At 38.3% G+C, this 26,817-nt stretch overlaps 1 protein-coding gene across 2 annotated transcripts in view; it reads left to right on the plus strand.

Annotated features, from left to right (window-relative positions):
• Atl1 (atlastin GTPase 1) overlaps positions 1-25,507 on the plus strand; it is a 76,689-nt gene extending 51,182 nt beyond the window's left edge. The window contains exons 8-15 of one of the 2 annotated variants that reach the window (XM_042677835.1): positions 6,246-6,338; positions 7,650-7,788; positions 13,963-14,090; positions 16,091-16,147; positions 18,278-18,349; positions 20,341-20,772; positions 22,118-22,132; positions 24,684-25,507. In XM_042677835.1, the coding sequence (XP_042533769.1) occupies positions 6,246-6,338; positions 7,650-7,788; positions 13,963-14,090; positions 16,091-16,147; positions 18,278-18,349; positions 20,341-20,772; positions 22,118-22,132; positions 24,684-24,794 (1,047 nt within the window). In that variant the 3' untranslated portion in view covers positions 24,795-25,507. The remainder of the gene's footprint in view (positions 1-6,245; positions 6,339-7,649; positions 7,789-13,962; positions 14,091-16,090; positions 16,148-18,277; positions 18,350-20,340; positions 20,773-22,117; positions 22,133-24,683) is intronic. The other variant, XM_042677836.1, reaches the window with a different exon arrangement.
• The last annotated feature ends 1,310 nt before the right edge of the window (positions 25,508-26,817 follow it).

A 26,817-nucleotide genomic window follows, 5' to 3' on the forward strand; every position in this document is an offset into this window, starting at 1 on the left:
ATACTATTCCACTTTAAACATTAGTTAATTTGCCCTAGTTTTTCCCCATAGTATTTTTTTACACTGCATTCTCATTAACCACCTTCATACATGTACAGTCCCACCAACACCTTAGAACTTGGAAAAATATTTGAATCCACGTTGTGAGATAAAAGTAACAACTCAGTTCTTCACATTCACCTCAGTGAAGATGTGATTGCTAGGGAGCAAATCAGTCCATGTCAGCTTTAAAGTGAAAGGGGAAGGTTGCTGGAAGATAATATAATCCAGCCTATAATATGGTCAAATGCCTGTTTCTCACAGTTTCCCATTGAGGCTCTGCTTCCATATGGAAAATTAGAAATTCATTTATTCTAGTTTCTTTTTAAGGTTATAATTTAGACCCTTTATTATTTCCCATGATTTAAGAACACACAGTTGCAGAATTCTTTGGTAGTGATTGAAACCACTTTGAAAAAAAATGTCCTTGGGCAAATCTATGTGACAATTGGAACTGCCAAGTATTACCAGAGAAATACATGACCTCCAGGAGAAAAAGAGAGCCTACTGACTGCTTGCTAGGGCTGAAAATTAAAGAAAAAAATGAAAGGACAAAGATCTGAGAAAGCCACCTACCCTACCCATCCACAGAGCAATTTAGGTGATGTGGGATCTGTATGAATAAGCAGAAATGATCCTCTGGCAGTGATCAGTGGTATAGACCAAGATTCTTTTGGTTTCTACATTGAGGGGCATGAAATACTTGTGACAGTAACAATTTATGAAGCACTTACATTATGCCAGGCACTGTGCTAATAAGCATGTTGTATATCCATCATTTAATGCTGTTCATTACTCTGGCATAATTACTCCTTTATTCTGTCCTTTCGCTTTCCTGATGCTGAACCACTGAGGCTCAGTGAGTCATACATAATGAAGTTGCAGAGCTGACCTCAACTCAGGCCACAGCCTCTTGTCAGTGCCTCGCTTCCCACGTGTGATCCTAGGCACTTACTGAACTATATTTTGTGATCTTATATTTGAATGAGCATATCCTGTCTCACTAATTATAAAAGCCTTAAAAATAGCAGCATTGTCAGGCACTGGTGGCTCCTGCCTGTAATCCTAGCTACTCAAGAGGCTGAGATCTAAGGACTGAGGTTTGATGCCAGCCTGGGCAAGAAAGTACCTGTGACTCCTATATCCAATTAACCACCAGAAAACAAAAGTGATGCTGTGGCTAACAGTGGGTGCTAGCCTTTAGTGAAAAACCTCAGGGACAGCACCCAGATCCTCAGTTCAATCCCCAAGGAGGGAGTTCAATCCCCAAGAGGGAGGGAGGGAGGGAGAGAGAAAGGGAGGGAAGGAAGAAGGAAGGAAGGAAGGACAAAGGAGGGAGGGAGAGGGAGGGAAGAAAGAGTAAAGAAAGCAGCTTTATAGTTTATTTTTTAGCCCAGAACACCTTCTACAGAGCTTTTCAAACAGTGAATGGCCAACAGATACTCACCAGTAGTGTTATGTACATATTTGGAATTTCATGTAATTTACATAAGAAAACTCTTCAAACTCAAATTTGAAAGATGTATATCAAAGACTGGTGCAGCTATTATATGTTCACTCTAGTATTATCTTTTAAAGACATGGACCCATAGTCTATGCTGGTGGTTCATGCCTATAAACCCAGCTACTCAGGAGGCTGAGAGCTGAGGATCTGGTTCAAAGCCAGCCTAGGCAGGAAAGTCCATGAGACTCTTATCTCCAATTAATCACAGAAAAAGCATGAAGTAGTATTGTGGCTCAAGTGGTAGAGTGCTAGCCTTGAGCAAAAGGAGCTCAAGGACAGCATCCAGCCTCTGAGTTCAAGCCCCAGGACCAGCCAAAAAAATAAGAAAGGATTAATTTGTCCTCTTCTAGGTTTTTTGTTTTTAATTTCCTCCCTGTGAGTTTTTCTCCAAAAGATTGTTATTACTATTTGCAGCATTAAGGAATGAACTCAGGGCCTTGTTGTATGCTAAGCAAGCAAGCATTATCCCACTGAGCTGCACTTCCAGCTCTCTCTCTCTCTCTCTCTCTCTCTCCCTCTCTCACTCTCCCTCTCTCGTGTGTGTGTGTGTGTGTGTGTGTGTGTGTGTGTGTGTGTGTGTGTGTGTGTGTGAGAGAGAGAGAGAGAGAGAGAGAGAGAGAGAATGCATGCTAGGGTGAACTCATGGCCAAATAAGAGAAACTAAAACCAGCAGCAAATATAAATGATGCCGTGTAGGGGTATGGGTCCATTTCTCTGCCACGTAAAGAATTAAGAGACCAAGGAATAGTAAAGCAATAGAGCAGCGACTTTATTGAAAGTGAGAGCAGTCTCCCTAGAGAGGTATCCAGGTGCTGGAAGAACAATGCTTGGAGCACAGTTTGTTAAAGTATGGAGGCTTCTTCTGTATCTCCTCTCCTGGGTGACTGTTGGGTCTTCCTCTGTCCCACGAAAGACCGACGGGGTCTGAGGAAAGGTAAGTGCGGCACTTGCCCGTTCCCCAGCCTCCCTCAGCCCGGAAGACAATCAAACACAACGGGGAGCCAAATCAAGCAGGTAGAAAACTCGTTTATTAACAGAGAGCAGCCCTTTTTAAAGCCAAAAAGGGCAGGTGGAATGGCAAAGGAGGAAGAGGAACCAATCACTGTCAAGCTCACACCCTATCATGCACCTAAGCTAGCTATGGCACGCACTGATCGTAAGGCAAATTGGGCTCTGCCCACTCTCTCCCAGCGCCATCTTTGCTGCCCATGTGCTCTACAGTAAATTGGGCTCTGCCCACTCAACTCCCTCTCCGCGCCATTTTTGCTGCCTGTGTTCACCACAGGTGACCTTCCTTTCATAGGCTTTGTGATTGCCTGAGGACTTGTGTATGAGCTATCCTGGCTCTTTCGTTGGTTTCCCAGCCTCAGCTTGAGTATACAGAGAAGATCTGATTGGTCATGCTTGAAGCACTACCTCACTATTGAGATAGGACACTAAACATTATGGGAAGAAGTACTATTTTGGGCTTGAGTCCAGGGTACTGTAGGAACAAGAACACTATCTTGAACCACATGTTGTCCACTAAGTGTTATGTCTTCATTTCTATTTCTATCTAACAGTCTCCTTTCTTTAATGGTGGGAATATTTACTAATAAACTCATACAAAATTTAAGCCCAATTATTAATCGAATGAGTACATTTCTAAAACTAAAGGTCAAATTACTCTATACAAAGACTTAGACCTAGTGACCTTATGAAAGATCTGTTGGGTTTATAAAATCCTAGGATTACTAAACTAATCACTAACCAGAGCTCAGTGAAACAAATTACCAAGTCAGATTGTTGCTGTGGTAATGATTGGAGGCAGACTCCAAGGACAGATGGAGTTTAGAAACAGGACAAGTAGGACAGGTGGAGTGCATCTGACAGTCTAGGTGCACAAAGATTGCTACCAATGAGGGCATTAGAAAAATACCTCAGTGGGGGCTGGGAAGATGGCTCAGCGGTAGAGCGCTTGCCTTGCATGCCTGAAGCCCTGAGTTTGATTCCTCAGCACCACATAAGCAAAAAGAAAAAAGCCGGAAGTGGCACTGGGGCTCAAGTGGTAGAGCACTATCCTTGAGCTGAAGAGCTGAGGGACAGCGCCCAGGCCCAGAGTTCAGGCCCCACGACTGGACCCCCCCCCCCAAAAAAAGAAAAATACCTCAGTGGGACTTCCAGAATTGTCAAAGCTGTCAAAATCCGATATTTATTGCTTATTTAAGTAGAACTATGCTGATAAGGCCTAGTCTCATTGAGCAAAGCAAACTGATAATTATAGACCTTTGGGACTTATTTTCAAGTTTAATGGGTCACAGAGGCAAGAATGGGTTAGTGTATTAGAGAGAGAGTGTGTGTGTGTGTGTGTGTGTGTGTGTGTGCCAATGCCAGTATTGGTGGCTAAAACTCAGGAACTCATTCTTGGTCAAGGCTGGTGCTTAGTCACTTCCGCCACTCTTCAACTTCCAACTTGTCACTTATTTCCAACTTTTGTGGGTCATAAAGGTAAAAATGGCATTAACTTACTGATTACTGTTTATAGGTTGCTAACTTGAAAAAGTCAGGCTTCAGGTTTGCTTGTATTCTATACATGGTCCTTATTACTTCAAACAGTGAAAATGTTCCTTGAAATGGAAAGGAGATTAAAATGTCTCAAGAAAAATGCAAAATCTACATAGCCTCATTTATCTTGGTTCATCGACCACTATTTTGCAAGAGTTGTTTTATAGGTAACATTTTTTTTTCAAAATAGAAATCTTTCAAATGTAAAAAGTTATTATATTTTTACTGAAATTCTCACAAAATGGGTATCTGAGACATTACAATTTAATCATCACCTCTGAGCCCAGATATTGGTTGAAAAGGATCTTATATGCATGCTCGGACTGGTCTCCTAATTCAGTCCTCCTGATCTTAGCCCTCCCAAATAGCTAGGGTTATAGGCTTGAGCCACAGTCACCCAGCTTTCAAGTGTATGTTAATGTAATATTTTTTATTTCAAATACAACAAAAACAGTCATTTTATTGTGGTCAGACATTAGTTAAACAGGGAGGAATTGTTTTGTGACAAAACAATGTCATTTTTATAAAATCTTTTTTCAGCTGTAGCCTTACTCAATTGTGCACATACTGTTTGCCAAATGTTATCTCTGGTTGCATTCAGATGACATTGGGTACATTTAAAATATTTTTTTTCTCTGCATTTTGCTATATAATTTGAAGATTTTTGTAATAGTATATGAATGCCATTTCTAAAAAAAATTACAAATAACTCAAGGAACAAAGCTGAGGGCTGGGAAGGTGGCTCAGTGCTAGAGTGCTTGCCTTGCATGCGTGAGGCCCTGGGTTCAATTCCTCAGCACCATATAAGCAGAAAAAGCTGGAAGTGGCGCTGTGGCTCAAGTGGTAGAGTGCTATCCTTGACCTGAATTGCTGAGGGACAGCACCCAGGCCCTGAGTTCAAGCCCCATGACCAGCAAAAAAAAAGAAAGAAAAAAGAAACAAAGCTGATCTTGTATGTTAGGCATACTTTCTGTTATAGTCATCAAAAGGGAAGGCTTGCTGGTCACCAGTGGCTTAGCTACTCCGTTACCTAGCGGAGTAGCTATAAGCGTAGCTACTCAGGAGGCTGAAATCTGAGAATCACAGTTGGAAGCCAGCCTGGGCAGAAAAGTTTGAGAGACTCATCTCATAAACAACAAAAAGCCAGAAGCGAGTTGTGGCTGTAGTCTTGAGCAAAACAAAAACTTCAGGGATAGCTCCCAGACCCTAAGTTCGAGTCCCTGGACTGGCACACAAAAAAGGAAGACTCATAGGAACACACCATATAAAATCTCACTACATTTATATAGGTCCATTCAGCCAGCTGCTCATTTCTTAAGTCTCTCATTACTCAGGAGGGTGCATTCATCTTGGCAGTTCATATGCAGCTCTCTATTGGCACTTACTAAAGATATAGGATGATCTGGTAGAGAAAAGTACTTAGAAATTAATTATCAAAGGTTTTTTATTCCCCCCATTTTTTTTTTATTAGCATCAGTCCGTTATACATGCCCACAAATGCATATGTGTACCTTGATCAGACTCAGCTCTGGGTTTCTCTCCCTCATCTCCCATTCCCAAATCTTATCTCAGAAAGCTTCATTGTGAGCCAGTGGCTCACACTGCTAATCCTAGCTACTCAGGAGGCTGAGATCTGAGGATTGCAGTTCAGAGCCAGCCCAGGAAGAAAACTGCCTGGTGAGAATTCATCTCCATTTAACAACTCAAAAACGGGAAGTGGGTCTGTGGCTCAAAGTGGTAGAGTGCTAGCCTTGAGCAACAGACCTCAGGGACAATGCCCAGGCCCTGAGATCAAGCCCCATGACTGACCAAAAAAAAGCAAGCTTCGTTGTTCTATTTTCACACATATACATAAAATACTTCTACCATTTTCACCTCCTTCACATTCTCCTTTCGTACTTTCTGCTTCCATTATTACCCTGGTCTTGGACAGAACTTGTTTCTTTTTTTTTTTTAAGTATATGCTAATTGTTCAAAGGGCTTTCATCAAAGGCATTATGTTTGATTTTTCCTCCCACTATATGGTGAGCACATTAAGGAACAATGATGCTCTTTAGATACAGTGAAACTCAGAGCTAATGATAATGGTAATTAGCTTCAATAGCAAGCAGAAGGAAGCACTTTGACGTACTCTTATGGTTCCTTTCTTATCTTTTAGAGTTTGATATTTCTGGTTCGAGACTGGAGTTTTCCATACGAATTTTCATATGGAGCTGATGGTGGTGCCAAATTCTTGGAAAAACGCCTTAAGGTTTGTTAGATATTTAGGTACATAAATTTCCAGGTACTAATTTGAAATGTTTTTTGTTGGATGAGTTACTGAATATTCAATAGCCACAATTTCATTTGATCTATGTAATATCTCTATGAACAAACTGAGATTAGTATTTAATAAATTACTTTCAGGGGTATAATTGTAAATATCAGTGAGTGTGATATAAAGCATTCTTTTGTTAGATATATAAAAACCAACTATTCCTAAAGAAAACCTTTTTATTTTGAACAATTAAATCACTTCAAAACAATGTAAATATCTAGATTCATATTTTAGAAGAGGATTAAAGAAATAACAAATTTTAAAATCCCCTAAGTTAGTTTTAGAACATTTTCTAATGAAAAATAATATAATAATTTGATAATGCAATATTATGTAAACTGTTTACAGTGAACAGGTATCACAAATAATGACTGCTAAGAAGTTTTAAAAATGGAACTAAAAAATTTCTTATCTCTTTTTAAATTTGTAATTTTTTAAGAGTATTTTATCTGTTCTGCAGAGTTGAAAATAACAGGTCTAAAAAGGAGTAGGAGGCATTTTGGCTTGTACCACCCACTATTCAGATGCTTTTCTAGTTTACATGTGCACCTGCCAGGTGACAGGAAGCTGTTTGAAATAAAGTTAGAATATTGTATGACCTCTTTGTGTCTCGTGGTGCTTTGAATTTGAATTCACTTCACTAATTTTTATGAAATATCAGAAGGCCATCATTTAAAGGTAGACACTTGTTAATTTTAATGTGTCGCATGTGTTTGTTATATTTAAGTACTGTTATGCAGAAAACTTTACCCAAGATATTTTCTCTTATCTCTTTCTCTCCCTCCCTCTCTCCCCCCTTTCTCTCTCTTTCTCTCTCTTCTTCCTTCCTTCCTTCCTTCCTCTCTCTCTCTCTCTCTCTCTCTCTCTCTCTCTCTCTTTCTCTCTTTCTTTTCTTTCCTTCCTTCCTTCTTTCTTTTTCTTTCTTTCTGCCAATTCTAGGGCTTAACCTCAGGGCGTCAGTGCTATCCCTGAGCCTTTTTGCATCATGGTTAATTGTAGATAAGAGTCCCAAGGACTTCCTTGCTTAGGCAGGCTTCAGACCAAGATCCTCAGATCCAGTTTCCTGCACAGCTAGGATTATAGGCATGAGCTACTGGTACCTGGCCGTATTCTTTTCTTTAACAGCAGTCCATCATGTTGTTGTTATTATTAATCTTTACAAGCTCTGAGGGACATTATATTTATAATGTGCTACAGAATCCTTTTGTTCAGTTTATGTTACAACTTAAGAATGGCTCACTTCAGGTCTCAGGGAACCAGCATGAAGAACTGCAGAATGTGAGGAAGCACATCCATTCCTGCTTCACCAACATTTCCTGTTTTCTGCTACCTCATCCTGGCTTAAAAGTAGCTACCAACCCAAACTTTGATGGAAAATTAAAAGGTTCGTCTGCCTTTTAATGACTATTACTTAGTCTGATTTTACAAATATCATTTTTTCCACTTAGCTTATGGGGGCTGTTAGTCTGTTGGTGTGAGGCTGATGGTTAGACATTGTCTGAATTGAGAATTCTGTGTTGGTGCTAGAACTCCTCCTCAGTCAACTATGGGAGTCTATGGAAATTGAATATGTATTGCAAAAATACACCAAATCCTGTGTCCACCTACCAGCAATACCCCTCACCCTCTTGCCCCATGTTGATCAATGTTCCTTAATGTCTGTGTGCTTAATTTTCCTTATTTATATTAATAACACAGGTCTGTGTTATTGGAATGTCATTTATTGGATTGTGTAACGAGGCTGAAAGAGACATAGTTTAGTACTGAATTCAGGCTCTTTAACATCTGTGAGACTTTACTAAACTTCCCAAAAGCAGAGCTGTAGCTAAAGTGGTAGAGTGCTAGCCTTGAGCAAAAAAAATCTCAGGGGGACAATGCCCATGTCTCATGCTCAGAACAAAAATAAATAAATCTAATAATGAATTAATTATAGCTGGGTGCTGTTGGCTCATGCCTGTGATCCTACTCAGTAGGCTGAGATCTGAGGATCATGTTCAAAGCCAGCCAGGACAGGAAAGTCTATGAAACTCTTACCTCCAATTAAGCCCCCAAAGAGTCAGAAGTAGAGCTTGTGGTGCAAGTATTACTACATTAGTCTTGAGCACAAAAGCCCAGGGACAGTGCCCAGGTCCTGAGTTCAAAGCCCATGACTAGTACACACACAAAAAAATTATAAATTATTACAAACATCACTACAATGAAATACTCTCTGGATGAGTTGCAATTTCTCAAAACAAAACAAAAAAAATTGGAACTTTTTCAAATAGTAGCTACTTAAACTACATTAATTTCTCTTTAGCAGAGGTTGACTTTCATGGATCCAAAGCAGCTCAATTTGTTTTTAAAAAGGAGAACTGAGTCTATAGAAACAAGTTAATCTTTCTTAAGAGGCAGTGACCCATCTCTAGATGTGTGCTCTGTACTTAATAGGAGTAGTACAAAGACATTTTTCAGTTGTAAGCTTACCACTGAAGTATACCATCAAATTCAAGCCTTTTTGCATTGTGTCGGGGGAGAAGGTGACTTTGCAAGATTCCAAGCACAATTGTTGTCAAAAGATACTAGAATTACTCTTAAAAATAAACAATGTAAGCTGGGTGCTGGTGGCTCATGCTTATAATCCCAGCTGTTTGGGAAGCTGAGATCTGAGGATTGTGGTTTGAAACCAGCCCCAGCAGGAAAGTCCATGAGACTGTTAACACCAGTTAACCACCAGAAAATCAGAAGTGGAGCTCTGCTCTAAGTGGTAGAGCACCAGCATTGAGCAAAACAGCTCAGAGACAGCACCCAGGCCCTGAGTTTAACCCCATGATGCAGGGGCAGAGTGGGGAAGAGGGGAAGAAATAGAATATAACATATCCAATTTTAAGCTGGGCACTGGTGGCTCACGCCTGTAATCCTAACTACTCAGGAGGCTGAGATCTGAGGCTCATGCTTCAAAGCCAGCCCGGGCAGGAAAGTCCATGAGACTCTTATCTCCAATAAACCACTAGAAAACCGGAAGTGGCCCTGTGGCTCAAGCAGTAGAGCGTTTGCCTTGAGCTGAAGAGTGCAGGGATAGCGCCCAGGCTGAGTTCAAGCCCCACGACCGACAAAAAAAAATCCAATTTGCAGATTTGAAAAACAAAAGTGTTTTTCCTCTGTGTCCCTGTCATTGTCTTTCATATATCCATATATTTAATTCTGGTAGTCATACCATAAATAGAATTCCAAATATCTGAAATCACTAGCATTTTTCTTCTACACATTTAAAATTCCAATCTTTTTTCCCACAGAACAAATAGCAGTAAGCACATATTAACACATGGATGCCAAGAGCTTACAACTTCGTTATCACTTATGAATTCTGACCCACTGGTGAACCCTTGCTATTATCAATTACCTAAAGGTTTCAATGATGTTTGAATAAATTATATAGAAAGGACTTCTATAAAGACTCTCTTCTCTGAAATTGGAAGCTGTAAACAGGCAGAGGAGGGACAAGCCTGAACAATAGCTCTTTATTGGGACAGCAAAGTACTTCTGGCTTGTTCTGTCACTGTAGAATACAGCTTCAGTTCTTAAATTAACTCAAACATTTTGCAAAGAATGAACTCAGACAAAACATTTAGGACACGAAGTGGCGGTGTGGCTCAAGCGGTAAAGCGCTCACCTTGAGCCGAAGAGCACAGGGACAGCACCCAAGCCAAGAGTTCAAGCCCCATGACCGACAAAAAAAAAAAAAAAAAAAAACATTTAGGACAAATCATGCAAATATAGAATCCTGTTTTTTAATTTGTTCTCTATCTAAACATACGCACATGTCTACACATGCATTCACTTGCATAGTTGGCTACAGCTACCTACAAGTTCTGGTTTTGCCAAAGTAGCTAGCCTGAGAGAAAGAAGAATGATAGTGGGCTTCAGTTGCCCTAAAAGTTCCATTTTTAATAAGACTTTTTAACCTTGTAAGATATGTTGCTAAATCTGTCTTGTGTACAGACATGTACTACTTTGCCTCAGTTTTTCCATCCTGCCTTGAATCTTATTATATAATTTTTACCCAAGATGTCTTATTAGTTGGCCATGCTGTTTTCCAAAGGACTGGCATCTGAGTGGTGGTCTCTCAAAAAGAAACAATTGCACAAAACAGGATCTCACATACTATTTACTTCACACACTTACAAAAATAATTTTCTAGCTCATTATCAATAATAATTTGCGTGTGATCCTTCAGAGTATTTAAATTATTATATTATTATTTCCAGTGTTACTAAAAACTATAACATTATGATTAAATTTAATTGCAGTTAAAATAGGAGCGTCACACACTGGAAATCCAGAGGATCAGAAGTATTAAGTCACATTCATTCACGCTACATTTAATCAGCTCTTACCAAGTGCCTATTGAACCCTCTCCTAGCTTAGCAGATATAAAGAATGTGCACATGAAGAACTACCAGATAATTACATCATAAATGTGGGGCTGCTTCCTTAGCAGCTTGCTAGACTTCAGTAGAATAGTCAGATACTATTCAAGGTGATTATTTATACAATATGTCTTTAATGATTTGTCAGAGTAATCCTGAGAAATTCCTTACACAGAAATACTCCACCAGTGCACCTGTTCTGTAGAGTTATTTATAAACAGCATGTGTACCAATGTTATTGTGACAAGTAACTATATGACTGGCTTAGCACATTTATTCTTGAGGAAATTGTAATTGAGGAGATAGTGAAAGTATAACATCATCCTGAATAATCATCCACTCACACATTTTATTATTGAACACTTGCAGAGGCCAGCTTGCTTAATACAAATCTCTGGACATTGAGCTGACCTTCTTTACAGATATTATGGGTCAGGCATTTACTGTGGTCAACTAAGATTTGCAAGAGATCAGTGACCTCTAGTATGGTTATAGGTTGGTGAGATAAAGAATAATTACCTTACTTACTGCCTGACTAGATATTTAAGTGCATCTTACTTTTCAAATTTTATAAGGAAATCTGGTGGAAAGGTGTGGGGGATTTAAATATATGCTTCGAAAGTGATCTTTTTTTTTTTTTTTTCTGGTTGTGGGGCCTGAATTCTGGGCCTGGGCATTGTCCCTCAGCTCTTCAGCTCAAGACTAGTACTCTACCACTTGAGCCACAGCGCCACTCCGGCTTTTTTTTTTCTGCTTATGTGGTACTGAAGAATCGAACCCAGGGCTTCATGCATGCAAGGCAAGCATTCTACCACTGAGCCACATTCCCAGCCCGAAAGTGATCTTAAAGTGGGCTTATAAGAAGAAATTGTTTTGTGCAGAAATTCAAGAAGAATCCATACATTGTAGATAGATAGTAATTGTCTACTAACTCTGAAAGAAGAATAAAATTATACAGCAAAACAAACTTGTTAGTATCAGTAAATTCAGATACATGTTAGACAATACAACACAGGGCAACATAATTACAAATACCAGCATTGCATTTCAGCAAGTATGGTGGCATTTTATCACTAGGGAAGAATGGAGGAAGTCTAAGGATGCTTCATTCTATGGAGTGGAGGGCTAAAAAAAATCAAACCATGATAATAAGTACAGTTGACTAAACCTATATGCAATACTAAGCAGAATAATCAGTGCAAGTTGGAGCAATGCAAACAACCCAAGCAATTTGAATTAACTGCTAGACAAATACCCACCCATAAATCTTGATCACTGAATTTCACATTGGTATCAAACATGAAATCAAATGTGAAGAATATCCAACATCATCCCTATGCAGGTCACAAAAGCAGCAGGTGAATAAATGTGAATGCTCTAATAAAAACTGGTGTATCAGTGCACACTGGGGCCATAATGGCAGGCAAATGCCAATACAATCTTAAATTTGGATCTTTATCCTTAAGATTTTTGAAAATCACCAACCCCAAAGTCTGAAAATTCAGTAATTGTGCTGAAACCTAGGTTTAAAAAAAATTACAGTAAATAATTACATTTGCATACACCAACTCACTGGGCATATCTTCCATATATATATATATATATATATATATATATATACACACACACACATATATATATATATACACACACACATATATATATATATATTGCAGTTTTCATATATTTGATATACTACCTGAAGAAACTATCATTGTGCTCAAAATTTTTATGTTACTCTCCCAAGTCTGTAGTGTTAAGCTTGAACCTATTAACAGATAAATAAGTCAAACTGCCTCTGATTTGTTATAAAGTGTCTTTGGCCTTTTCTTGCTGTAAGATACCTGCCATTATGGCCAAATGTATACTGATACCCCAGTTTATATTTGAATTCACATGTTACTCACCTGCTACTTTTGTGACCTGCATGAGGATAATGCTGGATACCCATCAAATATGGTACTTGTCTACTAACTTTTCTTCTTATTTTATGTTGCTCAGTTCTACCACTGGAGGAAACATTATTTTTCTCTTTTTGAGCTCAAGTCCTGTTTCAAACTTTACCCAGCATCCTATACTTCTCATAAGGAAGGCACATTAATACCAACCATGTAGCAACTTTTTAATACATTTTTCTGGAGGAAATGTATTTATAAGCCAGTAAATAGTGAGCTATTTCCCACCACTTCCCCATCCCACCTACCCACCCCCCTTTTTTAAAATTTAGGGTCTAGGTTAACCAGGCTGGCCCTGAATTCTTGGACCCATTTTACTTGAGGCAAATGTATTTTTGTTTGTTTGTTTGTTTTGGCCGGTCATGGGGCCTGAACTCTGGGCCTGGGCACTGTCCCTCAGCTCTTCAGCTCAAGGCTAGTGCGCTAGCACTCGAGTCATAGCGTCATTTCTGGCTTTTTCTGCTTATGTGGTGCTGAGGAATCGAACCCAGGGCCTCATGCATGCAAGGCAAGCACTCTACCACTGAGCCACCTTCCCAGTCCTGTATTTTTTTTTTTTTTTGCCAGTCTTGGGGCTTCAACTCAGAGCCTGGGCATTGTCCCTCAGCTCTTCAGCTCAAGGCTAGTGTTCTACCACTTGAGTCACAGCACTTCTCTGGCCTTTTCTGTTTATGTGGTACTGAGGAATCGAACCCAGGGCTTCATGCTTGCTAGGCAGGCACTCTACCATTGAGCCACATTCCCAGCCCAAGGCAAATGTATTCTGAAATGTCGAATGTTATTTTTCTACTTCAGCCTCCAAGTAGCTGAGACTACAGGTGTATGCCACCATGTCTGGCTTCCCCATTTTTGCTCCTTGCCTTATACCATAAACCTAAAGGCATCATCATCCTACATGAAATGCTTATATGAAAGGTTATAAAATATATGTTCAAGGTGTGAGATCAAGAAAGCTATTGTATAGGTGGAAGACAACATAAATAATTCGAGTACAAATGAGACTTTAATTGGATGTTTAAGCTAGGAGAATTATTAACCCTGAGGGAAGGCAGGTTTCAGGAGTTGCTTGAGGGGAAAGTAAGTGGTGGCCGTTACCACTGGGGAAGAATGGAGGAGGCCTAAGGCTGTTTCATTCTATAGAGTGGAGGGCTGGAAAGGATTCTAAAAATAATAATGGATTTCTTTTACTTGTAGAAATAGATGATGAATTCATCAAAAACTTGAAAATACTCATTCCTTGGCTGCTTAGTCCTGAAAGCCTAGATATTAAAGAGATCAATGGGAATAAAATCACCTGCCGAGGTCTGGTGGAGTACTTTAAGGTATCACTCTCATTTCTAGAGCACTTGTGAGTACTTGGATTTGACATTAAGTGTTATGAAATGCCCAAGAGAAGCTTATTGTTTGAAAAAAATTTTTGAGGAAATCCCTTAGAGGTAACTTTTGTGTCCCATTTTACATGTATTTTTTAATGTCAAATGTCATGTAAGAGTTGGGAAAGATGTTTTGTCCGGAGGAAGGAGTGTTTCATAGATGACCTACATTCTTTAAATTCTTCCCAAAAGGACTACACTTTGTTATTTTTTGGAGGGAATGGAGGTTTTGTGCTCAGGATCTTCTACTTGCTAGGCAAGCACTCTCATGTCTTGAGCCATGTCATAAGCCCTTTTTACATTAGTTTTTCATATAGGACCTTGTTTTTTGCCTAGGCCAGAATCAGACAGTGATACTATCTCTACCTTCCAAGTATCTGGAATTATAGGCATGAGTTATATCCCACTCAGTGACTATATTTTTTGTTTTGGTTGCTTGTGGGGCTTGAACTCAGGGCCTGGACACTGTCCCTGAGCTCTTTTGTTCAAGGCTAGTGCATTATCACTTTGAGCCACAGCTCCACTTCTGGTTTTTGAATGGTTAATTGGAGATAAGAGTCTCACAAAGCCTGGCCTGGCTTTGAACTGAGATCCTCAGATCTCGGCCCTCTGAGTAGCTAGGATTACAGGTGTGAGCCACCAGTGCCTGGCATCTATACTTTCTTAATGAAGAAAATTCATCCACATTTTCTGCTCTCTTTACCAAAAGCAAATCTGCAAGATAATTATTTTAAATTTGTGTTTACCTGTCAGCCTTAATTATCATCACTTTTTACCAACATACACATTTAGCAGAGAATTTCAATTTAATTTGTGAACTAGTAGTGTAAAACTAAAATACCAGTCCTATTTATTTATTTATTTATTTATTTAGTCAGTCATGAGGATTGACCGTAGGGCCTGGACACTGTCCCTGAGCTTTTTCACTCAAGGCTATAGTGCTCTACCACTTGGAACCAGAGTGCCACTTCTGGTTTTCTGGGGGTTAATTGGAGATTAGAGTCTCATGGACTTCCCTCTCCAGACTGGCTTTGAACCTCAACCTTCAGATTTCAGTCTCCTGAGTAAGTAGGATTACAGATGTGAGCTACCAGCACCCAGCTAAAATATCAATTTATAAAACCCCACATTTTATCATTTAAAATGCTGTCCTTACATTTTCAGTGTGATGCAGTTATCTTCATGTCCTTCAGCAACAAATGATACATTAATCTAAAATTTGAATTTTTAATACCAGATGAATTTACAAGTTGGGGGTTCATGACCATTACATAAATCTGTTCCATAAAGCTTACGATATCCACAAGGCTCAAATTTTTGTAACTAAAAAGAGTGGTTATTTCCAGAGAGTGGTATCTACCAGCCCTTTTTTTGTATTGCTTATTTTTAAGGTGGAGTCTCACTTTATGCTCAGACCAGCATTAACTGTGCTTCCTTCCTGGCCTGGGGCAAGTATGTGCCCTTGTTCCTATCCATTAGTTGAGATGTAGTCTTTTTTTTTTTTTTTTTGGCCTGGGCTGACTTGGCACTGCCGCACCCCCGTCTCCACCTCCCAAGTAGGTAGTATTACTGGCACACTTGGTGAGTGTGAAAAAGTTGTGTTTTTTTTTTTTAAATTATTTTATTGAAAAGATGCTGTACAGAGGGGTTACAGTTACATGAGTAAGATAATGAGTCCATTTCTTGTCAAACATTGTTACCCCCTCCTTTGTTTTTTTCCTACTATCCCTTCCTTCCCCCGCCCCCCACCGTGAGGAAGTTTTAAAGGAAATTATGTGAACCTTTTTTAAGAAGGATAGAGTTGCCATGTAGAAAAGATCACTTCAAGAAGAGGGAACAGCATGAACACGAGAGATAAGTTACTGAAAATATTTTGTAAATGACAAGACATTACTTAATTAGAGGAATGCTTAATAGAATGCTTGACTGTCTTTTTCTTTATTTTTCAGGCCTATATAAAGATCTACCAAGGTGAAGAATTACCACATCCTAAATCAATGTTACAGGTAAATTTAGTAATCAAGAGATGTGATGTTTTAGAGACCATATTTGTCACAAAACCTGAGTTTTTCTGCTTGTATTCACATATGTATCTTTCTGGCCAACATAGATTACTAAATTAAAATATTAGACAGAATGATTAGAATCATTATGTAAATATTTGGAAGATTATTTGTATAATAACTTTACCCATATGTGTTTATCTAATGCTTTTGCACATACGTTCATGGAAGCCTTATGCTGAGATACAAACACTTTGTACCAAAGCATTTTTTGTTCTCTTGGTACTAAATTTGCTTAGAAAATAAAAACACAATGTGATTAGGATCCACCATATTAGAAAAAACAAAAGCAGGTCCAAATTTTAAGCAAGTATATTTGACAATGAAGTGTTTTGAAAAAGGAGAAACATTTTCCTTATATAGTTAAACTTATTATAACTCAGCAGAAAAACAGAATGAGGGCTGGGAAGGTGGCTCAGTGGTAGAGCGCTTGCCTTGCATGCCTGCGGCCCTGGGTTCGAGCCCTCAGCACCACATAAGCAAAAGAAAAGAAGCCGGAAGTGGCACTGTGTCTCAAGTGGTAGAGTGCTAGCCTTGAGCTGAAGAGCTGAGGGACAGGGCCCAGAGTTCATGCCCCACTACCGGACCAAAAAAAAAAAAAGAAGAAAGAAAAACAGAATGAGCTAAGAGTGATCAATCACAAGTGATTAATTCAATATAAAACAGCAAGCACTAAAGTCATTTTGGGGCTACTCATCCAAAACCAAATGCTCAAATCACTTGTCTCTATTTATGCACCAAAGAAGCAAGAAATGGAACTGTACTTCAAGTGGTAGAGTTTTAGCCTTGAGCAAAACTGCTTAAGGACAGTGCCTTGGCTCAGAGTTAAAGCAGGAGGACTGGTACCCACCTACAAAGAAAATATATGCCTAAGTGTGTGTCCTCTGAATGTTTCATGAACTAACTTGGGGACAAAAGGTGATGAGAAAGATTTTATTACTGTGCACATTTTGTAATAATCAAGGAGTGGTATCTTCCATCAGATCTTCCATTCAACCTGACCTGGAAATAGTAAGTCATTTGTGTTATAATGCATAGACCATATAGTGGGACACTTCAGGGGTTCAGTGGAGAAATCAATGCTCTTATGTCCTTGGCTCAAATCAAGACTGTCAGGATTTGTGACTCCAATCTCAAAGGGCCAGAGCTCTTATTTCTGAGAAAAGTTTATAAAATTACATTGACAAACCATTCCTAATTATAATAGATATAAGTCAATAACTTCACTCTCTTAATTACTTGTCAAGCCTGGAAGTAATTAATGTCCAGATCCTTTGGATAATATTCAGGTACATCATCCCCACTCAACACAATGAGAGGATGAGAAATGTTGGCTCAGTGAGGGCCCAAGAGTAAAGAATGTTTCCCATTATACCTAGCTTACTTTTGCCATGAAGGATTTCTCTGTATATTTACAGAGGTTTCTGAAAAATATTTTCCTACATTGGGTTTCTTTCCTGTGTGAATAGTCTGATGATTGCTGAAAGTTGACTTCTGGTTGAAAGACTTCCTCCAGTGTTTACATTTACAGAGATTCTGTCATGTCTCTAGATCTCTGATACCTGTAGAGATGAGCCTTCTAAATATTTATCTACATTTATTATACTCAGCATTTCTGTCCTGGGTATGTTCTCATATGCACTACTAATTATAATACTTTTATAGTTCTTTGTCATTATTGATACATTGGTTCTGTTAGCACAATCTTAGATATATTTTTATATATTAAATACACTATATTGTAAATGATCTATTTGTTACTCCCTCCAACACATGGTATTTGAGGAGGCCTAAAATATGTTTTGTTAGGAAAAGTCTAACAAATAAAAATTCATTTTAGAGTGATGGTTTGTTAGAAAATAATTATGGTTTAACAAAATATGTAGCTTATATATCTTGAAATTTAAATTTTACTAATTTAAAAAATGTAGTGGAAATATCTCATCATTTTCAATTTTTTTGATGACCTTGGTTTCTTGCACATTTCTTGTACATGATGCTCTGAAATGTGAACTGTCTGTGGAACTTAAGTAAATACAACTTCATTTCACATAATTTGTACTTTGTTCAAAGGCCACAGCAGAAGCTAACAATTTAGCAGCTGTTGCAACTGCCAAGGACACATATAACAGAAAGATGGAGGAGGTAAGAATTAAATAGTACTTTAAGTGATGTTTTAAATAAAACCAGTATTTCTTCATGGAACTCATTTGTTCTGTCTTCAGGTCACACTATGTTCTTATGCAGAGGTAGCTTTGAGCTATTTTTTCTCAACCCATACTTATCACAGGCATGTTTTTGGTTCCTAAAATAGTTTCAAAACAAGAATATTAAATAGATAAGTTTAGGGGTATTTTAAATAAGTTACCTGTACTTATATATTTATAATACATTCTTCTTCTCAGGATTTTTGAGATGTAGTGGCTAAAGTAATGTAATGTGCTACTTTATTCAGCATGCCACCTTACAGTCTACAGCACCCACTACCTCCTCATAAAAGAAGTCCAATGTCAAGACCCAATGTTTCCATGTCATTTCCTTAAGTTTAATTAATGTGATAGTTTTTATTTTTGCCTAAAATGTTATAAAGTAAAAATTATACCCAAAGTTCATGGAGTCACAGAATCTAAAAAATATAGTATATGGAATAGTATTTATGATATAAAGGACAATAAGTATTCTCCATATAAAACTCAGACAACCAAAGTGAATGATATGATTGAAATGTGGTTCAAGAACATTTGCTTCTATGTAGTTTCTAGAAAAAAAAATACTTAAGACTCTATTCAAAGAAGAATCAGTGAGGCTGATAAAAAATATTTTTCACAGTTTCATATTGAGAACTTTTGTTTCCTGGTGCTAGTCCTGGGGCTTGAACCCAAGAGCCTGGGAGCTGTCCCTGAGCTTTTCTACTCAGGCTAGTGCTTTATCACTTGAGCCACAGCTCCACTTCCAGCTTTTTGCTGCTTAATTGGAGGTAAGTTTCATGGACTTTTCCTGTCTGGGTTGGCTTCTAACAGTGATCCTCAGACCTCAGCCTTCTGAGTAACTAGGATTACAGGCATGAGCCACCAGCACTCAGCCTTGAGAATGTTTTTAAACTTATTATTGTCTTAAATTAAACTCAGTTGGTATAAATTACTTCAGTGACTATTTCCTAGATAAATTGGGATATAAGACATTTCCTTGGGTTTGGACTCAATTGTGTGAAGAAACTCAATATGTGCTTCATATTATCCCATCTTATCTTGGCAGATTTGGATTAAGTCTTAAGTATTTGTTCCCTTTTCAAATAGGGAGTAAAAATTTAAGCGTGGCTTTATTATTCAAATAATTACTAAGTCACTTATAATATACCAGCCACCACTTAATATAGATATGGAGGTAATAGGAGTCAACTGACCAAACCTGCAGTCTCCTTTCTCATTATAGTCACATGTCCATCGCTCACTGTGGCAATCCAGAAGCACAAGATGTATAAGACTGTTGCCAGTATTGCATAGCGTACTTACTGTTTTAAACATTTTGTAAAAAGAAACAGACTCTAAAGCATCATGTAAAAACATGAATAGTGAGTGATGGGTTACACTACAGATATTTCAATGACTACATGACCAAAATGAGGCTGAGTATGGTGGTGGTTTATACCTATAATCCTCGCTACTTGGAAGGCAGAGATTGGAAGACCTGCTGCAGTTCTATGCCAGTCTGGGCAAAAAGCTTGCAGACCCCCATATAAGAAAAAAAAAAAAAAAAAGCTGAGCATACCAGTTCATACTTGTTGTCCCAGCTACACAAGAAGTATAAATAGTAGAACTGTGGTCCAGGCTAGCTCAGGCAAAATATAAAACTCTTATGAGCACCTGCCTAGTGAGCAGGAAGGACTATGTTCAAAATCTCGGTACTGCCAAAAAGAAAGAGGAAAAGTCAGTTAGGCATTCTTATGTAGCTATGTCTATTAATGTGTTCTAACAAACTCAATTAGCTATCCTGGCAAGATGGCACACCCCGCAATCCCAGCATTTTGGAGACTGAGGGAAGAATACCCTGAGTTCAAGGCCAGTCTGTCTCACACACACACACAGTTGTTCATTTACTCTGCACGGCATAAACAAATGCTTTTTTATCTGATATAGATTTGTGGTGGTGACAAGCCATTTCTGGCTCCTACAGACTTGCAGACCAAACACCTGCAGCTCAAAGAAGAATCTGTGAAGCTGTTCCGAGGGGTGAAGAAGATGGGTGGGGAAGAATTTAGCCGGCGTTACCTGCAGCAGTTGGAGAGTGAAATAGATGAACTTTACATCCAGTACATTAAGCACAATGATAGCAAAAATATCTTCCACGCAGCTCGCACCCCAGCCACACTGTTTGTTGTGATCTTTATCACATATGTGGTTGCTGGTGTGACTGGCTTCATTGGTCTGGACATCATAGCTAGCCTGTGTAATATGATCATGGGACTGACCCTGATCACCTTGTGCACCTGGGCATACATCCGGTACTCTGGAGAGTACCGAGAGCTGGGTGCTGTAATAGACCAGGTGGCTGCCGCTTTGTGGGACCAGGTAGGAGCTTTTCATTTTCTTCAATTTTAGCACACATTTGAGCATAATCTGTGTAATAAGCACTGTGTTAGATGTTGAGAATATACAGATGTACATGATTTAGGCCCCTGTCAAGACTTTACAAGATAGCAAGGTATGAACAGTTAGCTACAGTATAGTATGTAAAGTCCTGCATAACTGCTTTCTAGGTAACATTTCAGTGTTTAAAAAGACATTCAGCCGGCACTGGTGGCTCACACCTGTAATCCTAACTACTCAGGAGGCTGAGATCTGAGGATCAAGGTTCAAAGCCAGCCCAGGCAGGAAAGTCCGTGAGACTCTTATCTTCAAGTGGCACTGTGGCTCAAGCAGTAGAGCACTCGCCTTGAGCGGAAGAGCACAGGGAGAGCGCCCAAGCCCAGACCGACCAAAAAAAAAAAAGACATGCATAGTGCATTTTCTTATTCTAAGAATGTTAATGCTATATTCTAAGAATGTTAATGCTACTAGCGTGAGTTTTTATGTAGCTGGTTATGACTATGTTCAGGCCACACCTGAACTACTACCATTAAATCATCATCTCAATGTTAGTTTATATCATGAAAACTTGAGCTAGACTTTTGCATGGGCCAGTGGCCAACTTCTGGATGGAGCTGCTCATTGGGCAGTTTTCTGCCTTGCTCAGGTTCAATTAGTCACATCCTAGGTAGTCAGGGCCACTATGTATGGTATGTTATTTAAATAACCAATCAAGAGATAGGAATGACAGTTATAATTACACCTAGAACAATAATTAACTCACTATTCTGGAAGTGTTTAGAGTTACTTATGAATATTTAGGGAAATTTAGTGAAACTAAAATTGAGATTCTCCACAGAACTTTGGATTTAAGACCTGTGAACTTTTTGATCCATTAAGTAGCAAATAATAGTTGCTATAATTCTCCCAGCATTAAAAGCCTACTTTTATGTACGCTATAATAAAATTGTAAGTAACATATTTAACGTGTGCCTTTGAAAAATACAGTTGAGATAAGCTAGTGTGAGAATCATGGGCAATAAAGTATAAACAATTCTCTGAGCCACTCTCTGTCTGAAATAGTCCTTTACTCATAAAAGGATGAAGACAGACTATTTAAGGTAAATCTCAAATCCCTCTTAGAATATAATGCTGACCTATCAGAAATATAGAATTAGGTTCTTCAAAAAATTCTTATAAAGTGTATAATCTAAACTGGAAAATCTGCAGGAGTATCTGTTCTTAAATGTTCACAAGTTAATATTATAAACGAAGTTGAATATCAATGTTATTATTAAAGCAAGATATATACTTTTCTTTTCTCCTTTTAAAATTGCCTCTGCCACAGGGAAGTACAAATGAGGTAAGTTAAATTTTTTTAAATTAAGAACTGTATTTGTAAACACTATATTTTACAAACTGACTAAGCAGTCTGATTAAGGATTACTTAATATAGATTTAAAAAACTTTTAGGAGCCGGGCGCTGGTGGCTCATGCCTGTAATCCTAGCTACTCAGGAGGCTGAGATCTGAGGATCGCGGTTCAAAGCCAGCCCGGGCAGGAAAGACTGTGAGACTCCTATCTCCAATAAACCACCAGAAAACCGGAAGTGGCGCTGTTGCTCAAGTGGTAGAGCGCTCGCCTTGAGCTGAAGAGCTGAGGGACAGCGCCCAGGCCCAGAGTTCAAGCCCCACGACCGACCAAAAAAAAAAAAAAAAACAAAAAAACTTTTAGGAACTACTATTTCTATTTAGCATTTAATTAATTGTAGGCTTTTAACACATTCCAAACATTATAAAGGATTTATCTGCATACAGACCTGAACATAATAAAGGACTATTTTTCCTGAATATGTAGAAAATTTCACAATTACTTGGCTCTGATATGATACACTGTTCTCCTTCAGAGAAGAACCAGTAGTTATAAAGTTTGATTGCAAAGGACATTTAAATGTAACTATAATGTTTAGAACTTTGGGTGGTAGTTTACCACTTTATGCAGGTTCCACACAGTATGACTTCTGACTTTCTCACATACCTCAGACCTGGCTTTGGGAAATAGGTCATTAGGTTCTGTACATAATCCCATATGTATACAACTATATATGTGCAGACACGCGCTGTATTTCCAGGGGAAAATCACTTTTTACATTGATAAAAATTATCTCATGCAAGTCATTTTCTTCAGGGAACAAAGCTGGTCTTCTGCAGCTTTCCTCAGCAACACATAACAGAATTATGTTCACTTACACATTTAATATTTATAAGTCAATAAGACGTTATTCATGGAAAACTCATAAAACAGATTCACTAAAAAAGTAAATGAGGCCAGGTGTGGTCGCTTATACCTGTAATTCTAGCTAATGGTCAGGCACAAATCAGGATGATAGCATTCTGAGACAGGTATGGAGGTGGGGGAGAAGCTAAAGAAAGAAGGGTTGGAGAAGCAGCTCAACCAAGTAGCGCAAGAGCAAGACCTTGAGTTCAGTCCCTAGTACCACCAAAAATAAATGAACAAACAACAGTGAATTTTAACTTTGGAAATCAAACCTTATGAATATATCTTTAAGAGAACTGGAATTAAATTAGGATATGAACACTTTTGAGACCAGCATGCCACAGTGTTATGCTAGGCATTCATAGAACTGAACAGTAACACCTGTACTAAGAGCATAAAGAAAACCACAAAAATAGCTTCACAACAAGGATACAGATTAACCCACTGTAACAATGAGACATACAAGACACTATGTTGAAAATGAACTTTACAACTTGGGGAGGGGGGAGGAGTTGGGGAGGGAAGGGATAGCAGGGGAAAACGTAGGGGAAAATAGTAGGGGAAATGTACTCATTACCTTATGTAACTAACCCCTCTCTACACTATCTTTACAATAAAAAATACTAAAATAAAAATATCTAAAAGATATCTTCACAAACTCACAAATGAAAAAAAATCATAGTTTCTTGGAATAGATTACTATTAATAGGCTATCAACCTTTTGCCCAGATCTTAAATATATTCAAAGACTTTTCACAGACTCCAGAACAAGTCAGAGGAGAGAATGAAGTCAGAGGAGAGAATGAACCTTACACACTAGCCAGTGGGGAGGGGTTTGGATATATTTGGCCACTTAAACAATAAGCAATATGTAAAATTTCCTATGGTTCAAACATTTAAAGTGATATAAAGAACAGAGATAATTTTATTAAGAAAAGGCTTTGTGAAGCAGTTTTTCTGGTGAAGAAAATCTGAAGGAAGCAGTGGCACCAAACCAAGAAGCATGCACAGTGAGGGGTCCTGGATGGGAATAGAAGCCCCCATACCTAGCTGCACAACCAAGTGCATCAGGTTTAAGAAGGGAAAATAAAATCGGTCCCGTTCATGAGAACCTATTCACATACAGAAGTTATTAGATCTAGGGGCTGGGAAGGTGGCCCAGTGGTAGAGCACTTGCCTTGCATGCATGAGGCCCTGGGTTTGATTCCTCAGCACCACATAAGAAAAAAGCCGGAAGTAGTGCTGTGGCTCAAGTGGTAGAGCGCTAGCCTTGAGCTGAAGAGCTGAGGGACAGTGCCCAGGCCCAGAGTTCAGGCCCCACGACCGGACCCAAAAAAAAAAAAGTTATCAGTTTTAATAAGTCATCAAAACTGGTAATAAAATGAGTTGTCCACACAACCCTTAAGGCACAATACCAAAAGGTATACAAAGTAAAAGGAGACAGTCTGAGAATAAAACATTTACCATGAAAATCATTCATCCATAAAAGTGGTATCATATACTGGAGAGTTGAAAATAGTTATTAGTATGTCTTACTAAATAGAGTAATGATGTAAAGATTCCAAATTCAGCATGCTCAATTTTACCTAGTACCAATTTGTACATCTATGTCTAATGCATTGTTTTGTATATTTCAGGCTTTATACAAGCTTTACAGTGCAGCAGCAACCCACAGACATCTGTATCATCAAGCTTTTCCTGCACCAAAGTCAGAACCTACTGAACAATCAGAAAAGAAGAAAACTTAACCCAAAAATTTTAAAATACAGGTGCATGACCATTTCTCTGTTAAATATGCATTTATGTTTCCATTCAAAATTCAAAGTGCTTCCAGCATAATGGAGAAAAAAAATACCAAACACCTCTGAAGACTGCAAAATGGTTTAGCTCTGTTACTTCAGTGTTTAATAAGCAGATGATTGTGTGCATGGTTATATCTTTGTTAACATGTACAGTTTTCCTGACTTTGTCTTTAAATATACTGTTATAAGTTAAGGTATTTGTATATTTATGATGACAATATATGTGATCTGCTTGAATTTACTAAATTCTACTACTGGGTTAAAATTAAACCATGCAGTGATATAACTCCATGTTTGGATATGCTCACTTAATAGCTACAGAAAAAATTTAAATTATTTCACATAACTATTTCTTAAAGCACAGCATCAATTCAGCGGGCCTTGATTTAATCAATATAATCTTACACATAACACAAGCTCTTATTTGTAAATACATTTAAGAGCTTTTCTGTTGCTTTACCAAAAACTCTATAGTTTCTTTTATATTATAGCTTAATATAGAATGTAAACCTCTTGATAAAATGCACAAAAAAATCACTTTGTATATGTATTTGAGTTCCACTGCATTGTATATTTTTTCATTTCGTACACAAGAAATGTATTCTTCATAGTTTATTCTTTTAACATGTGAACTATTAAAAATACTCTGGTTCCTAACACTAAAACAAACGCTTACTGAATTTGGAACTGTCTAGGAGGTACTGATAACACAATAATGAAGGTTTGTCTCTAAAAATTCCAGATGCATTTTATTTGCTTTAGATACCATTACAGATTTCAGTTTCCATTTAAGAAACACACACTAATCTCATTTTAATGTATTCCAGGTTGTTGGTCTTATTTTTTTAAATAAGAGTCTTGCTGGCCTAAAACTAGCTATATATAGTCCAAGATAGCCTTAAAGTCTTCATATTGCTAGGATTACAGATATACATCACCATGCCTGGCATCCATCCTAGCAGTTCTTTTTATTTTTAAAGACTCTTATTAGTGTTCATTAGTTGTACAAGGAGAGTTTCACTGTGTCATTTCCATACATGCCTACAATTTCATCAGGTTTCACTATTCTATTTTTATACAGCATATAATGTACTTTCACCATTTTCATCATCATTCACCCTCTCCATTGGCTTTCCCACACACACTAGTATCTGCTCCCCAAAAGAGTGATGAGAGACTAGAATGACATAGGTCGAAAAGGTCTACTTAATTATATATTAGAGAAGGCTAAAGAGAATAAAAGATGGATAAACAGATTAATACACAAAAAATGATCTGAGCTACTATGTCCAGCAACCAGACCATTTTGGCTCCACCCCCTCACTTCAGTTTTTTTAGACCAATGATTCTATACTGTATTTCTTTCTCTTTCTCTTTTTTAAGTGGCTAGTACTGAGTTTGAACTCAGGACTTTTGCTTACTAAGCAAACACTCTACAACATTAGCCACATCTCCAGCAGTTAGCTTTTAGGTTATTTTCTTAGGATCTTGAGGTTTTTTTTTTTTCCTGGGCCATTAGAGGCCTCAATCTTTTTACCATACCTAGGACCACAGGTTTGCCCAACACAGTTGGCTTATTGGTTGACATGGGGGCAGGGGTCTCTTGAAGTTTTGACCCATGCTGGCTTCAAACCAAATACTATCTCTGCCTCTTGCTAGGATTATAAGTGTGAACTATTTCTGGTTTCTTAACATATTTCCAGTGACAAAATCTCTAGTGAAGTTTCATTAAGCAGAATTCTTAGAGAAGCCTGGGTTTGTGGTAATGAAAACAGAAAAGTAGGACTTGAAGGCATGGCCAAGTGATAAGAGTACCAGCTGTGGGTAGCAGAGTGAGAGGCACTAAAAGCTCTAGTGGGTGTGTGCCTGCCTACACAGGCACATACAGCCTTAGACACACACACAGACAGACACACACACACAGAGTAATGCTTCTTTCTTGAGAGGCCCAAAACAGACATTTTAAATT

Source organism: Dipodomys spectabilis, unplaced genomic scaffold, assembly GCF_019054845.1.
Source record: "Dipodomys spectabilis isolate Male_0828 unplaced genomic scaffold, ASM1905484v1 ptg000042l, whole genome shotgun sequence".
Lineage (NCBI taxonomy): Eukaryota > Metazoa > Chordata > Mammalia > Rodentia > Heteromyidae > Dipodomys > Dipodomys spectabilis.